Genomic DNA, 16,739 nt, shown 5'->3' on the forward strand with positions numbered 1-16,739 from the left:
CTTTTGTTTCAAAAATATTCTTGAAAGTTTTCATTAATGTTTTCCGTAACAAATACTTTTTCACAAAAAAGTTGATTAACTACATTTCTTTTAATTACATCTCTGTGCCTAAAAAAGCAGATTTCGATCAGGTGATCTCAGCTGTGAAAAATTCTTGGAAAACAGCTGATTCTTTTGTTACTTGTAGGGTTAACCATTGTTTTGTGTGCTCAAAATTACGACGAAATGGAGCGCTGCCATGTATAATAAGGAAATTCGCTAAAATTCCCATTTTCCCAAAAATTCCTCTATCCAAACATATGGATATGTTCTTTATTTAATTTAATAAACAAATAAGTAATATTATATAGTAATATTATAGTATATATATTGTCACTTAATATACAAAACAACGTATTATAGAAGGTCGCCAACGCAGAAAGGAGTACTACGCGAAAGTACTTCAGTCATCCTGATATGATATATATTTTATAATATTATCATAGAGTTTTAGTTAGTGTGTTTCTTAAATATAAATCGCATATCATATATATACATACATATTTACCAAAAAAAAAGTGTTCACAACTCAATTATAACTTGAAAAATGTTGGAAAGTATTTTTTATTGTAATTAATGTAGAGCACGCAAAAAAACAAACAAAGAAAAATCGTTAAGAATTCTACATATGTGGTGTTTAAGATGTGGTAACGCTCGTTTTCCTTACAATTGTAAACAATCTAACTCTTTGTAGAAACATACAAGTGACAAAGAATCATATGGTAGTCAACAGCTGAGATCACCTGATCGAAATAGTTGATTCTTCGGCACAGAGATTCAAATAAAAGGACTAAAAAAGAATAAAGAGGTTGCAATATAGGCGCGTTACCGATATTTTTTGGGTATTAGGTTCCCCCGGAGGCCTATTTTCACCCATATAATATATACAGTACTAAACAAAACTATTTGTAATAATTTAAACAAAAATAGATATTTTTAATAAAATAGAAAAGATTTACAATTATTTTGACACAATAAATAAAATTTTAATCAAAACTAGGTAAATTTAATCTTATGAATTTTAATAATGGAAATACATTTGAAAATTTAATAAAAGCGTACTTAAAATATTAAATTGGAGAGCATAAAACGGCAACATACTCGTGCCTTTTCTAAGGCATTTTTAGTAGTAGAATATTTAGGAAACCCTAACGAACTGCCTGGGCTTTTGCCCTGAGTCTTCCTTATTCTATTGCATTCTTAATGTAATTTCTGTAATTCTATAAGCTTTCGCCTGCGTATGTATGAGTGAAAATGATAGGATTTGTTACTTGGAGGTTTGTTACAATGATCTCACCTTTGCAACAATGAGTGTGCTAAGTGATTTTTTAATTAATAAATTTAGGTAAAATATTACAAAATAAAATTGAAATGTGAACTTATTTCAATGTTTAGAGTTTATACAGAATGAAAAAAGTGAATAAATTTAGTGAAAGATAAAGAAATACCATGTGTAATTAGTGCAAATTTTTGAACTTTCAATCGTGAATATTTTAAAAAATATAAGTTATTTTTATATTATTTTTCGATATTCCTCCTCTGGAGAAGCTCCCCTCTCCGCATTTATTCCATTGCATATATCTATATTAGACAAGTATGAAAGGGATAAGTTCTGGTGTAACTCACCAAGTATAACTTGCAACTTATAAGATCAATGCTAGGGAAATACCTTCAGATGTAAAACACCAAGTATAGTATCGGAATCGAAGCAATTTCAGATTTATATAAACTCACATACTGACCGACAAATTGGACAGAAGGTTTGTTAGAAAAACGAAAATCAATATTTGTAGTATGTGGGAGTTGCGGCTAGTATCGACTTGATTTTATATATAATATTAGCTATTAACATGCTACATTCTAAAAAACTTTCTTGGGTTTCATTAAAGTACTTCATATACAATCACCAATTATATGGAGCGAAGTCAGCCGGATGTTCCAAAATCCTGGTAATAGTTATATGTGGGCTAAGCCAAGTTTTCGCCCAATATTATCTATTTTAGGTACAAAAATTCACTGTTATGAGAAAAATGCGCTCTTACGCTCTTTATTAAGTTAGCTCACATTTTGACTGATATGTATATACGCTATAAAGTAACCAAGAAGTTCGAAAATCCCTGTTTTAGGTATAAGGGGGCCCCGGGAAGTATTGGCCCGATTCAACCCAATGTTGCCTGCCTGAATTTCAATAATATATGTCACACATTGACCGGTATTATTGGTCAAAAGTCTTCGCTACCTAGGGGCTTGAACAGTTTTGTTTGGATTTGAAAAATGTTTGATTAGTGCAAAATTGTATCCCGTTATATTAATTGCTTCTTGATTTGTAAACTGGAAAGTGAAAGAATCAAATTGAATTTAAAATTGTGTTATATAAGAAGGAGAAATGAAAATAATACCACGTACTAAATTTAGTCAAAATTTTGGCGGTACCACGCCCATCGTCCAATTTTCACACCGGATCCCATAAAGTCCTCTCATACCATATATGTATGTAATTTAACACATCTGGCGTACTTAGTTATGGATTTATTGCGCTTTAGTTGTTTTTAACAGCACCGTTATACGAAGAGTGGATGGAGTTATAATCCGATTTCATCAACTGTCGGTAGAAGTTCTAGATATCGAATATTTTGACCCCGGTACCTATAGTTAGCTTTTGACCAAAAATTACGGTCAATGTGTGATATATACATATAACTGAAATTAAAATATATCTTCTCATATAATAATGTGTTTTTTTGGGTTATATCGAACCAATACTTCTCTTAGCTCCCATATACTTAATACAAAGATTTTCGAACTTCCAGATGACTTTGTACCGCGAATATCCATCAATATGTGAGCTATAAAATAGCTGAATTTGAGCGAAAACTTGTCTTAGCCCCTTTATAACTAATATCAGGATTTTCGAAAATCCGGCTGGCTTTCCTCTATATGATTGTTTTTCACCTTAAAGTATTTCCCTGGCTTTAATTCTGTCGAGTTGCAAGGGTGTAAAATGTTCGGTTGCACCCAGTCCTTTAGTCCTTCCTTACTTGTTATATCTTAATTTAGTGCTCAGTAATGGTTCTTTTATTGGCCATTTATATATACATATATATGTATATATGTATAACAAAAGAGTATAAAAAAATTTAGCAATGAGTTCAGCTTAATTTTTCGACGAAATCGTAAATGGATTTCAATAAATTTGAAAGATATTAACTAATAAGTATTATAGATCATGAACTAAATTAGTTGTATAACCATATTTTACATACCGTCAGCCAAAATTATATTCACAGACAAAACTGACATAAACTTAATCGAAGGAATTTAATATATTCAGATAATGTATAAAACATCAACCAAAGGATCGGAATTTATTATATTAGGGTAATAGGGTTGTTGTCTGCGTGACTTGACGCACACGTCACAGTCATCACTTAGAAATCGTAGATAATTTCGTCCAACTTGGAAAAAGCATCGACACCAACAACAATATCAGCCTTGAAAACCAACGCAGAATCACTCTTGCCAACAGCTGTTACTTTGGACTGAATAGGCAATCGAGAAGTAAAGTCTTCTCCCAACCAAAGACCAAACTCTACAAGTCCCTCATAATTCCCATCCTGCTATATGGTGCGACGTAATGGGCAATGACATCAACTGATGAGTCAGGCTGAGGAGTGTTCGAAAGAAAAGTTTTGCAGAAGATTTATGATCCTTTGCGCATTGGCAAATGCGAATACCGCAGTCGATGAAACAATGAGCTGTTCGAGGTATACGACATAGTTCAACGAATTAAGAGACCGCGGCTGGCTACGTCATGTTGTCGGGATGGAAGAGAACACTCCAGCTTTGTAGGTTTTCGATTCAATACCCGCCGGTGGAAGCAGAGGAAGAGGAAGATTTCCATTCCGTTGGATAGATCAGGTGGAGAAGGGCCTGGCGGCACTTGATATCTCGAATCAGCGCTAAATAGTGAAAATAAGAAACGACTAGCGCGCTGGTGTTAAGTCGACTATAACCGCTTAAACGGTGTCTATGCCAGTAAAGAAGAAAAATAATATTTTACGCATTAAAGCAATATTGTAAATAATAAACTTATAATATATACATAAATATATATCTATCTCGATTAGTTTTAGTTCCACAAAATCGTGTATGCATTTGAACTCATGTTTTACGCCCTAAACTCACTTAAGCCGAAATATTTATATTTAAACCTACCTACTTAGCTTAAAATAGATATACAAGTATATATGTGCTAGACACTCAATTAAAGCAGTAAAATTTAATATAGTACGAGTATGTATGAGAAAATATCTATCAGATGAAAATTTGGGGTAATTGGTAGTTCGATTTCACACATTTTCGGTGAAAAACCCTAGTACATACATAAATCCATTGTCCTACGTTCACACGTTTATTTTGCGAAGATACATGTATTAAATATTGACCGATATATACGGTATAAAGCTAACTGGAAGTTTCAAATTCATAAATAATGTCTATCGAAACTAGTGGATATATTGATMAAATTTTAACCATTTTTCTTTTTTATGACTGCATATTATCTCCGGAAATATATTTCATTACGATACCATATAGATTGATTAATATATATGGTATGGTGTCAGGTTGATGTTTGAAAATCTTTATGTAAACTACCGCATTGCATGATCATAAAAGTTTATCTTGAAATTTCCTTTAAAAAATACTCACAGATTGACCGACACATCTGATTTTACCCATTTTYACGTTGTCCGAGAAAGTGCCGAAAAGATTTCTCCTAAGCGAAATGAGTTCATTCAGCTGTAATGGTATATCAGATATACATATATATATGTAAGCTAAACTCATTAATTTATAATAAGTTTTACTCAAGCTAAGGACGGACGGATTGACAGTCAACCGGATTTCAACTCTATCTATCTCGGTTAATTATAAGTATGTACATACATACGAGGTGTGTTCAAAAATTATCGCGAATTTTGTGTTTTTTCAAAAATTATTTATTTATTCATGAATATCTCTTTTGTCCCCTTCAAAGTAATCCCCATGAGATATTATACACTTGTGCCAACGGTTTTTCCAATCTTCGAAGCCCTTCAAAAAATCATTTTTTTTATCTTCTTCAGCTCCTCCTCCGATGCCGCCTTTATCTCGTCAAGAGAAGCGTAACGTCGTCCTTTCATGGTCCTCTTTAGTTTAGGGAACAAGAAAAAGTCATAGGGGGCCAGATCTGGGGAATACGGTGGCTGCGGCATCATTCGTTTGTTGTTTTTGGCCAAAAAGTCGTGCAAAAGCCAATTTTTGTCACATCTTCTCGGCCTTCTGAGAACATTTTGTACCACCGATAAACATTGCTTCGGTCCAAGGTAGCTTCTCCGTATGCCACAGTCAAYATTCGGAATGCATCCGCGCACTTAATTTCGTTTTTCACATAAAAATTGATACAGGTTCTTTGATCCATTTTTTTGAGTAGGAAAAATTCGGAGACGATAAAAAACACGTGATAGCAAAACAGCTGGCAGCAATTAAATGAACATTCAAAATGGTCGATAACGCCATAAAAACGCACAAAAAATTCGCGATAATTTTTGAACAGACCACGTATATGTATTTGTACCAACATGTTGCGAAAGCTTAAAACTTAATTTTATGGATATGGGTTAGTCATAGTTTTATTTAAAATACAATTTTTTTTTATTATATATTACCTAAGAATATTTAAAAAATGTGTTTTTTACTAAAATTAATAGAGTGAAATTAATTGCCTGATATTTCCCGGCATCTTAAGGTTGCAGCTTCTACTGCATTGGCAACTGTTCCACGAAACCCTATTTTGGAAGTCGCCGAAAAACGAGTTAGTGTTACGATGAATTCAAATAAGATTCTAATACCTTTAGTTTCTAAAACTTTAAGCGCCGCCGCAGTTGAACCCGCTGGGCTAGTTACATTATCCTTCAACACACCCGGATGTTCCTTTGTATCGCGTACCAATTGTCCTGACCCCAAAACGGTTTGCGCGGCAAGTCGATATGCCAAATCACGCGGCAAACCCATCCGAACGCCACCATCCGCTAGTGCCTCCATCATAACGAATACATAAGCTGGTCCACTCCCGCTCAGCGCTGTAATGGGATCAAACCAAATTTCCGGCACTTCCTCACATGTGCCAATCGCTTCCAAAAGTGAAACTGTTAACTCGCCATCCTTTTGGCTTGCTTTTGTACCACGTGCATATACCGAACATCCCGCCTTCACCAATGCCGGCGTATTAGGCATCGCACGTATGATTCGCGCATTTGAGGATAATTGCTGTAAATCCCAGTGAATTTGTGAAATAAATAACACTCAGCCCTCAGTAAAACTCACCTCTTCTAACATCTGTAAAGTGATGCCCATAGCTATTGAGATAAACAACTTGTTGTTGCTCAATGGTCTGATTTCGGRTAATATAATAGGCACCACATGTGGTTTAACTGATATGAGTACTGTATCCGATTTCTCTACAACCGGTTCGTTTTTTACCACCGTCTCAATGCCTATTTGCTAGTATAGTTAGCATAAATGTTTATGATAAATTAACGATTGAGTATGCCATATTTGTATTACATGTAGAAGAATATTATGACCAAACATTTTAATACGTAAATATTACTACCTCAAATTGCATGAAACTTTGTTTATCATCTGGATGTACACTGGCAATTATACGCTCGGGCTTTGTAAGACCTCCACGAAACAAATATTAAGTTGAAATCATATTTTCTTGAAGCATTTTTATTTATGTTTACCAGCTGAGAGAAAACCTTTCACCATTGCAAGAGCCATTTTTCCGCCCCCCAATACGCCGATTCTGCCGACTTGATTCATGTTTTATTTTGGAAAATATAAATTTAAAACCAATTTATTTTAATATAGAACTTTAGACCTTCACTACTCAATAGCTAGACGATAATTGAGTCCTTATCAGCTCGAAGTTTCAAATGCGTTGTGAATAAAGTATAAACCTGATAAGGAATGCTATGATAAGCTTAGCAGCTCGGCCAGTAAATAAAAGTAAGGTAGCTATTGACATCAGTTTTACGCCTATACTCAAATAAGCAATGCATTTGTAAACAAAGAAAAGTAAATATGAAATGATTGAATACATACTATAAATTGCAGTCAAAAAAGGTTTTATCTAATAAGCTTAACGAGGGAAAGCGAATCATTGATAGTCTTTCTACAATCCCTCTTGGAACTGTGTACTAGTTAATGTAAACAACAGAGCCATTTACCGACACCTTGATACTACCATATGTTGAAATATTTATGCTAGGTTATCAGGTTATAACTGTATATAAGTATATTCACATTTAAAGAGGTTTTAGTTGTCAGTTTTTAACAAGTAGGAGAGATGAAAATTTTACCAATTTCCATGAACGAAATCATCTTTTCTTTTGGAAATTAATGAAGCCAGGAAACATAAGTATACTACAAGTACATAGTTGCTTCAACATACATATATGTGTACATAAGTATGTTTGTAGGTGAAGATTCTTACTTTTTAACAGTTTCTCAGTAAAATACTTTCTTTTGTCTAATTAAAAGTAAACCAATTTTGCAATAATTTTAGTATGCCTTTTAATTTCCATTCTTAAGACCCTCAAAGTTATCTTATTCTCTTTTCTTTGCTTCTTTTTGAACTTACTGATGCTATACTATATTATATACATATATATATATACATATACCATCCCGGCAGCAAATTATTACGTCTCTGACTTATTTAGTTATTAATTTCTCGCGTTTCTAGTAGTTTTGGACATTATCGTTATATGGGGACTAAACGGGATTTTCATCCGATTTCGTCCATTTTTACATTATAGGTAGGAGTTTTTGTAGTATTTGCGCTGAGCGAATATGGTTTTAGAAAGATTTATACAATAAACTTATTAGAGAGCCATGCCCACTTTTCCAAAATTTTTTCCCACAGGTCTTCCCTGTGTCAAATAGGGGTTTTATATCTTAATTATGTGCTTAGTTATGCCACTATAGGTTTTCGGTTAATGGCGATTTGTAGGCGTGGCAGTAGTCCGATTATCTCCCATTTCCGAGCTCGAACTTTTTTTGTACTAAGAAACCTCCTTAAAAAGTTTCATCAAGATATCTCAATTTTTACTCAAGTTACAGCTTGCACGTACGGACGGACGGACGGAAGGACAGACACATAGTCAATCGGATTTCAGCTTTTCTCGTCACCGTGATCATTCGTTTTATGTGATACGTACAATTGGTAGGTGAAAAAAACTATAATACTCTGCAGCAACTGGTTGCAATAGTATAAAAAGTTGTGTGGCATCGCCCACTCCGTTCTGCTAGGCTGCATTATAATATGCCATAAGGTCATTGGAGCAAGAGGGTGGAGACAATGTCTAGAAATAAAGCAGTTGGTGCCACTATAAAATAAAATTAGAAAGAAAGAGAAAATATCAGCGCATGGGTTGATAGTCGTTAGAGTCCTGGGCATGATTCCAATTACTTTGGCGGAGGGGTAAAAAAACCGAATTTCCAGATAAATGGGATATGTATGGATAGGAGAGCTTATCCAGAGGAGGAATATCCAAAAATAATATAAAAATAACTACTATTTTTTTAAATATTCATCTTTAAAAATTCAAAAATCTGTACTAAGAACACATGGTATTTCACTATGTTTCGCTAAATTTGTTCACGTTTTTTACTCTGTACATTTAAATATACACTCTAAGCATTGAAATAAGCGCAAATTTCATATTTATTTTTTTGAAATTTTTTAGCTAAATTTAGTAATTAAAAATCAATTATCAAGTTTATGGCTGAAAAGTTTAGAGTGTTTATATTTACGAGGAAAACCAGCTTTACCACACCTTAAAAACCAAAAGTGAAGGATTTTTCAGCGTTTCACAGCGTTTGTACTTTCGAGTGATTCTTTTTTTTATTAACTATAAAAAACTATAAAGAAGATTTTCAAGCTAAAATTGAATATGTGAACACTTTCCGATATACCTACATATGTGAGTATATGAATAATATTTGATTTATATTTAATAAACACAGATAAGTAAAATCGTATGATAATATTATAATATTTCTATGATTGTAATATAACATTTGTATATACATATTACAATTTTTTACTCTTTTCAGCGTTGGCGCCCTTCGGCCGGGCTCTACAAAAACTCTGGCCGAGCGAATACTCGGGGTGACTGAAGTACTTCGCGTTGTACTCCTTTCTGCGTTGGCGGATAAAATGGATAAATTTTGATTAATATATCTGTCAGCGATTTCCATTTATTTTTGATGATACATTGTTTTGTATTTTAGGTGACGATATACATATATATTATTATATTTAAAATCTGAGTTTTAGATATAAAGTAGTTATATTTTTTGGTTATCATGCACTCATATTGAAAAAAAATTTGAATTCTCGTTCTGTAGTGTATACTGTATATTTTACACTTTATTATGTAATAGTATTATATAACATTACTTACACATATGCATATATAATATTATTATATAATATTACTAATACATGTATATAATATTATTTATTTGCTTAATAAATTTAAAAAAGAAAATATCCATATGCATATATAGAGGAAATAGCTTCTTGAAATGTTCGAATTTTGCGAATTTTTTAACTTTTTATTTTTTAATTAGGGGGCTTCCTCTTTCGGCACAATTCCGATTTCTTTGGCGCCGCGATCTGAAGGTACCGTTGGAAAGAGGAAGTCCTCCTGATTAAAAAATATATAGGGTTATAGCTTAAACAAACGCAAACGCTTAGTTTAGGAGATATTCGACCTTAAAGTTCAAAAATTCGTACATTTCAAGACGCTATTTCACCACATTAAACACACTTTATTCACATTTTTCACTTGAAATTAATTAAATTACACTATAAACTTGTAAATAATCCATATCTTACACTTTTAGCAGGTTTTTACCTAAAAAATCCTCATTTTAAAAATTACATTTTACACTCGTTTTAACCCCATTTGTTTACCAAAAATTACCACGAAATGGAGTGCTGCCGTGTGATGACAAGGCAATTCGCTGAAATTTCTCTTTTTCGCAAAAATTCCTTTATTCATACATATGGATATTTTCTTTTTTAAATTTACTAAGCAAATAAGTAATATTATATACATGTATTAGTAATATTATATAATAATATTGTATATACATATGTATAAGTAATTTATATAATAATATTACGTAATAAAGTGTAAAGTATATTAGTACAGTACGAAAATTAAAATTTTATTACAATGTGATGGTAATATACAAATATAACCACTTTAACCACTTTATAACAAAAACTCAATATATTTTTTTATTTTTAACGCAGAAAGKAGTACTCCGCGAAAGCACTTCAGTCCACCCGGGTATTCGCTCGGCCAGGGTTATTTTTTTAGAGCGCGGCCGAAGGCCGCCAACGCAGAAAGGTGTACTACGCGAAAGTACTTCAGCTCACCCGGATATTCGCTGGGCCAGGGTTATTTTTTTAAAGCGCGGCCGAAGGCCGCCAACGCCGAAAGGTATACTCCGCGAAATTACGTCAGTCCATCCGGGTATTCGCTCGGCCAGGGTTATTTTTCTAAAGCGCGGCCGAAGGCCGCCAACGCAGAAGGTGTACTACGCGAAAGTATATCAGTCATCCCGACATGATATTATATAAATTTTATAATACTATATTATCATAGAGTTTTAATTATATGTATTTATTAAATATAAATCATATAATTATACATACTATATGTAAAATGTATAATATGTGAAAAAGGTTTTCACAACTCAATTATAACTTAAAAAATGTTATAAAATACTTTTTATTATAATTAATGTAGAAAAAAGAACCACGCAAATAAACAAAGAGAATTCGTTAAGAATCCTACATATTTGGTGTTTAAGATGTGGCAACGCTCGTTTTCCTSATAATCGTAAACAATCTAACCTATGCAACGCCGAGATCGCTAAGTGATTTTTTAATTAATAAATTTAGGTGAAATATTACAAAATAAAATTGAAATGTGAACTTATTTCAATGTTTAGAGTGTATATTTAAATATACAGAGTGAAAAACGTGAATAAATTTGATGAAAGATAGAGAAATACTTTGTGTTATTAGTGCATATTTTTGAGCTTTTAATCGTGAAAATTTAAAAAAATATAAGTAATTGTTATATTATTTTTGGATATTCCTCCTCTGGAGAAGCTCCCCTATCCGGACATACCTTAGTTATACGGAAATTCGATTTTTTACCCCTCCGCCAAAGTAATCGGAATCGTGCCGCTCTTTCCATCGGATTGTTCCGAGTCCTGGGTCTCCCGTTAAATGCCTTTGTCAACAACCAACTTAAACCTTACCACTCCAACCCGATCTAGATGATCATTACAGCAACAATAAAACTCATTATAATTGTGGAAATACTTGATCCTGCTATTCAAGATTACTTGTTTTAATTTCGGGTGTGAATATGCAATTGAAAACATAAACATTTGATATATTGGCAACATATAATTTTGTTATCGATTATTGTTTATTGTAACCTCTAGATAAAAACAAAAACAAGCGATATATTTGTTAGATTTTGAATGTGGAAAAAATTAAGTTTAAAGGACATAAAAGTTGTGTTCCTATAAAAAATAAATTAATTTAAATTAGTTTCCAAATATAGTTAAGTAAACACCAACAATAACACGTTTACACGATTCGTTCGTAAGAGACACATCATCGTTTTTGCTATCTTGCGAGGGAGTACTATCAAACATTTATCAGGGAGGAGACGGAAGAATACAATTTCTGATAACTATTTTGATAGGTAAAACAGAAAATAAATACTATTAAAAAGTATCCTTCTGTAAATCAGAGCAGGAATAAGCGTTTGGTACCGCAAAGAATGAGATCAATATCAAAAGATCAGTTGAAGCAATGCAGATATTTAATGTAGCATATTCATATATATGTATTTATTAAATTACACAATGTAAGTTTCGTTGTGGGGATTACGGAATGTTAGTTTAGCCGGTACGTTGCAATGACCGTGAATACATAGTATACCTGTCCTAACGACTACTATTAAAAAGAGTAAACATACAATAAAGTACTTCCTAACCTAAAATGCTGCTAAATTTGATTTTTATATGTGCCCATAATATAATATAATATTAAGATGCAAAGCTGAATATGCTCGATTCCTATTGTTCAAGTGCATATAATGATTTTAGTTGATTAATAATTTATATTGTAACCTAATTAGGATTTGTTAACTCTTTTTTGAATTATCGTCGTCTTGTAGGGAAGTGTTTCGTAAGTTATTATGGCCTCTACTAAACCACGGAAGCAGCCAACTGCAATATCACGGATGAGACAGGATTACATGCGATTAAAGCGCGATCCTTTACCTTATATAACTGCCGAACCGTTACCAAACAATATCCTGGAATGGCATTACGTTGTAAAAGGTCCAGTTAACACCCCTTACTACGGTGGATACTACCATGGAACATTACTTTTTCCAAGAGAATTTCCATTTAAACCACCATCAATTTATATGTTGACGCCGAACGGACGATTTAAGACTAACACCCGCCTCTGCCTTAGCATATCAGGTACGTATTCCGTTTCGCTTACTTGTAATACACTTAATTTTTTCCATTTAAAGATTTCCATCCCGATACATGGAATCCAACGTGGTGTGTCGGCACCATATTGACGGGGTTACTCAGTTTTATGGTAGGTTTGCATTATGTATTTTAATATAAACGAATTACTCAAAAACTAATTACTCAAATAATAATTGTTGTAATAAATATTGTAATACATTGATGCTCAATGTTATAAAAAATATTTCATCATGTACAATATTTCAATCATTATTGGAAATAGCCTATTGTACGCAGAAAATAAGTAAATTCTAATCCAACGTTCCTTCTTATATAGCTGGAATCAACACCAACTTTAGGTTCAATTGAGACAACGACTTATGAGAAAAAGAGTTATGCCAGAAAATCTTTAGAGTACAATTTAAAGGACCCAATTTTTCGAGAATTGTTTCCTGAAGTATGCGAAGAAATAAACAAATTACTAGAAGATGAAAAACAAAAGCTCGCTCTTTTAAATGGAGAACTTAATAGAAAATCAGTTAACAATGTAATACCAGCCACAAATAATGAAAATAGCTCTAACGGAGCACAACTTGTAAAATCAGACGAATGCGAGAACAAACGAAAATCTATCATTAATTGGCCAGGACTATATTCAAATTTGGTGATTGGAATCAGTTTTTCGATTTTTGCTTTGGTAGTGAATTATGTAATCAAAAATCTGAACCAGGAATAAAGTTTAGAAAAGCCGTGTTAAAGTTTTCAGTCGCTAAACACCAGTTATATACTTTGAAAATAATTTGTATTGGTAAATATTTATGTTGTTAATGTATATATGTATATGTTTAAAATTATAATATAAACCACGCATAGAAAATACATACATAAATTTCATTTGTACGACAATACAAATATTCTAAATTCAAATTATTTAAGAAACTTTATTACTTTTATTTGGAAGCTTTTACTAAATTAACAGCTAAACTATTGCTCTTTATAGCATATATACCCTGATAACAAGTGCATTAAAAAAATCGAAAAAAATATCAGTAGGACATAACTAAAGATGAGCATTGAATGTAAATTATGCCTAGAAGTTTGCATTCATGTAGCACACGACTGTTACCTTCATATATAAACTGCACTGATACTGCCAATATTTTTCACTAGTTCAGTAAACTAAAGAGCTGCAGATATAATTGCTGACCAATGCCATGTTAATCAATCAATGCGAGATTTCTGCATCGAGAATTTTGAAAATTCACCGAGGAGAATAATTGAGGGAAAAACTTCTCAAGTGTACAAATACACTATTTGTAAAAAGGCAAATTCGCCAAAAAGACTGCGGGAGGTATTAGGCTACTTATCACCCATGAATAAACATAAAAACGCGGCTGCCCTATTTGATATAAGGCTTGTGAGAGTAACGAAAATAATTACATGATGAAATTTGGGTAATTCGTAGACCATCTTCACATAGTTTTGGCATTAAACTATAGTATATCCAATATTATTCGTCAGTTAATTTTGACGAAAGTTTGAAAATCGTATTTTAGGTATATAGAAGATAGTATTCACTCGATTGTATCTATTTTTTACAATACTACATCCAATTACAAGGCCACAGGCTATTTTATTAACGAAGCTAAGCTTCGAAGGTTTCATCAATGCCATCATATGGCGTAAAGTCATTTTAAAAGAGTATGATAATATTGCGAAAGAAATCAATATTCCTTATAGTCCAGTCATTATAGTAAGTTCACCTCGGAATTCGAAATACCCAGCTGTAAGTCTGTAAATATTTGTATATTGACACCCTAAAAGTTGTCTCAAAACCTGCATATAGTAGGGTGTACGCGACTATTAAATTTCAAGGTCAAAGGTCACAGAAATCGTTTTTTTGCGCTTTATTTTTGTAAGTATCTTGTTTCCTATGGGTTTTTTGCTATTTATATTTATTATCAATATTGTAGAATACAAATTTCTCTACACAGCATCACTTCAGGTCAAGCGGTTCCTCCGGTCAAAAACGCGCCATATATAGTTGATGAACAATCGATAAATCAATGATTATAAATATTTGTCAATTTTTATTAACTATTATATTATATTTTATCATTTTGTTCATGCCTTAAATCTATATCTATTCAATAATACTGATCACCTTTCCTAAAATTAAAAAAGAACCATATGAAGGTTTTGAGACAACTTTTAGGGTGTCAATATACAAGTATTTATAGACTTGCAGCTGGGTATCTCGAATTCCGAGATTCTTACCTAATTTCAGCTTAAATGACTGGACTATTATTTGACGAAATCGTGAATGAATTACATTCAAATTTGGTATTTTAAAGTTGTTTTGTTGTTTATAATTTTTTGTTGTTGTAAATTTAATGTATTGTTATTATATCTATAAATATAATTTTATAAATAAATTTTTCAACTTAATTTCATTAAATTCATTTTCACTAACCCAAACGATCGGTCGCAGCAGATACTGTAGATAGATGACTCTAAATTCTGCACAATAAATACCGAAAATACTACCAGAATTATGAAGGTCTGTAGCAGCTCGCCCAATATCACCATCGTAGAGGTAGGTAAATAGGATTGTCTGGCGACCTATGCTAACTCTCTTTGGTAACTTTACCAAAGCTATCTGGGTCTTCACAGAATTTACTGAGAGCACTTTTACCGCCCGCCCTACACATGCCTACGGACGTAATCGTTGGCGACGTGAATTCCGCAAGGTCATCGCAGATTTTTGTTTTTGTAGATCGCCAAAAATACAAAACTTTGGTCGGAAGAAATCCGAGTCAATTCCGGTACGTAGAACCGGGTATCGTGGGAATTGTTTGCAGCTAAAACCGTTTGCTTCATCCCGGCTGAATGAATCATGCTACTCCGCTCCAATTTTCCAGCAAAAGCAACTGCTTTACCTAATGAGCGCGACACCTTACCGTCATCACATAGGGAATCCCCGAATAAGGGATCCAAATTTGGAGATTCAGCAAATGGTAAATCAACATAAGCGGACAATATGAATAGAGCATCTGAAATCTTTCAATTTCTCTACTGTCGTAAGTAAGGCTTGGACTACTGTTACGGCTATGTCTAAACTGAAGAGACGATGATGATCGAGTTGAAATTCAATTCATTTGCCAGGGATCTTCAGACCCGAAGAAGTGTGCGTGCTATTTTACCCGGCAAATCACAGTGCACAATTCGGTAGATAAAGCCAAAGGATAGCTGCACAAAATGCCAAAAGACTGTGCAATATTTACTTTCACCGATGAGGAGGTTGTCATTAAAAAAAGCAAAGTCCTATGAATCAATTGCCCCAGATGGAATAAACATGCTGATGCTAAAGTACCTAAGCTCGACGGGAAAAGTTACCTAATCAATGTCTCCAACCTTTCGATAACCACTCCTCAAATACCCGATGTGTAGAAAATCGGAAGAGTGATTCCACAACTAAAACCTGAGAAATCAAACAACAAAAACCAACGAGGAGAAATCTTATCGCGAGATAACTCATAGCGTCATAAGCGCTCGATAATTCACCGCCTCGACCACCAACGACTCTGTGAGAGGACGATCCTCTTACCGCTGGACTTATCAAAAGTAAAAGTCAACCACACGACGTTTCTTAAGAAAATCGAACTTCCCACGCTTGCTCTAGAGCTGAAGAGAACACAGAACGAACTACCCTCCCTCCAGGACTGAAAAGGTGCACCATGAACAACCTGAGCGGTCGTCAGTCATCTGTATTGTTTTGAGGAGAAAATTCCAAACTGAGATAAATTAAATAGGGTGTTCCGTATGGCGCTGTCCTCTCCCCACTCTTGTTTAACTTCTACATCTCGAAACTCCTACAGCCACAAGATTGTGTTTCCATAACCTCGTACACTGATGCGTGTACGATATTGACTTCGGGCAAATGGAATCGATGGCATGTGTTCATATATAAACGGTTATCTCTCCGACCTTTCTCGCTTCTTCTCTGTACGGAACTTAACATTCTTCGACAACAAATCTACAGTGACCATATTTACAGACAGGACGAA

General features: G+C 33.4%; 2 protein-coding genes across 8 annotated transcripts; one reads left to right on the plus strand and one right to left on the minus strand.

Moving 5' to 3' along the window:
* The first annotated feature begins 1,098 nt into the window (after window positions 1-1,098).
* Window positions 1,099-13,446, plus strand: LOC108976568 (ubiquitin-conjugating enzyme E2 J2-like). 7 transcript variants are annotated; one of them, XM_018945775.1, is made up of 4 exons: window positions 1,099-1,316; window positions 12,366-12,678; window positions 12,732-12,802; window positions 13,010-13,446. In XM_018945775.1, exons 2-4 carry the CDS (start codon window positions 12,387-12,389, stop codon window positions 13,406-13,408), a joined length of 762 nt encoding a protein of 253 aa, XP_018801320.1. In that variant the 5' UTR covers window positions 1,099-1,316; window positions 12,366-12,386; the 3' UTR covers window positions 13,409-13,446. The 7 variants fall into 7 exon arrangements, with proteins under 7 accessions (XP_018801320.1, XP_018801316.1, XP_018801318.1 ...); XM_018945771.1 differs by having other exon boundaries at window positions 1,311-1,384; XM_018945773.1 differs by lacking the exon at window positions 1,099-1,316 and adding an exon at window positions 11,038-11,068.
* On the minus strand, window positions 5,768-7,003 carry LOC108976567 (pyrroline-5-carboxylate reductase 1, mitochondrial). Its single transcript, XM_018945767.1, has 5 exons — window positions 6,828-7,003; window positions 6,695-6,765; window positions 6,406-6,582; window positions 5,931-6,348; window positions 5,768-5,867 (listed from the first exon to the last, which is right to left on the minus strand). Exons 1-5 carry the CDS (start codon window positions 6,904-6,906, stop codon window positions 5,797-5,799), a joined length of 816 nt encoding a protein of 271 aa, XP_018801312.1. The 5' UTR covers window positions 6,907-7,003; the 3' UTR covers window positions 5,768-5,796.
* Window positions 13,447-16,739: the final 3,293 nt, after the last annotated feature.

Source organism: Bactrocera latifrons, unplaced genomic scaffold (genome assembly GCF_001853355.1).
Source record: "Bactrocera latifrons isolate USDA-ARS-PBARC rearing strain unplaced genomic scaffold, ASM185335v1 scaffold_78, whole genome shotgun sequence".
NCBI classification, from domain to species: Eukaryota; Metazoa; Arthropoda; class Insecta; order Diptera; family Tephritidae; genus Bactrocera; species Bactrocera latifrons.

Bases quoted from the DNA above. Each gene is read 5' to 3' on its own strand.
- LOC108976568 (XM_018945775.1), top strand. From the start codon at position 12,387: ATGGCCTCTACTAAACCACGGAAGCAGCCAACTGCAATATCACGGATG. The intron at 12,679-12,731 runs GTACGTATTCCG...TTCCATTTAAAG, and splicing joins CCTCTGCCTTAGCATATCAG to ATTTCCATCCCGATACATGG. The intron at 12,803-13,009 runs GTAGGTTTGCAT...CTTCTTATATAG, and splicing joins CGGGGTTACTCAGTTTTATG to CTGGAATCAACACCAACTTT.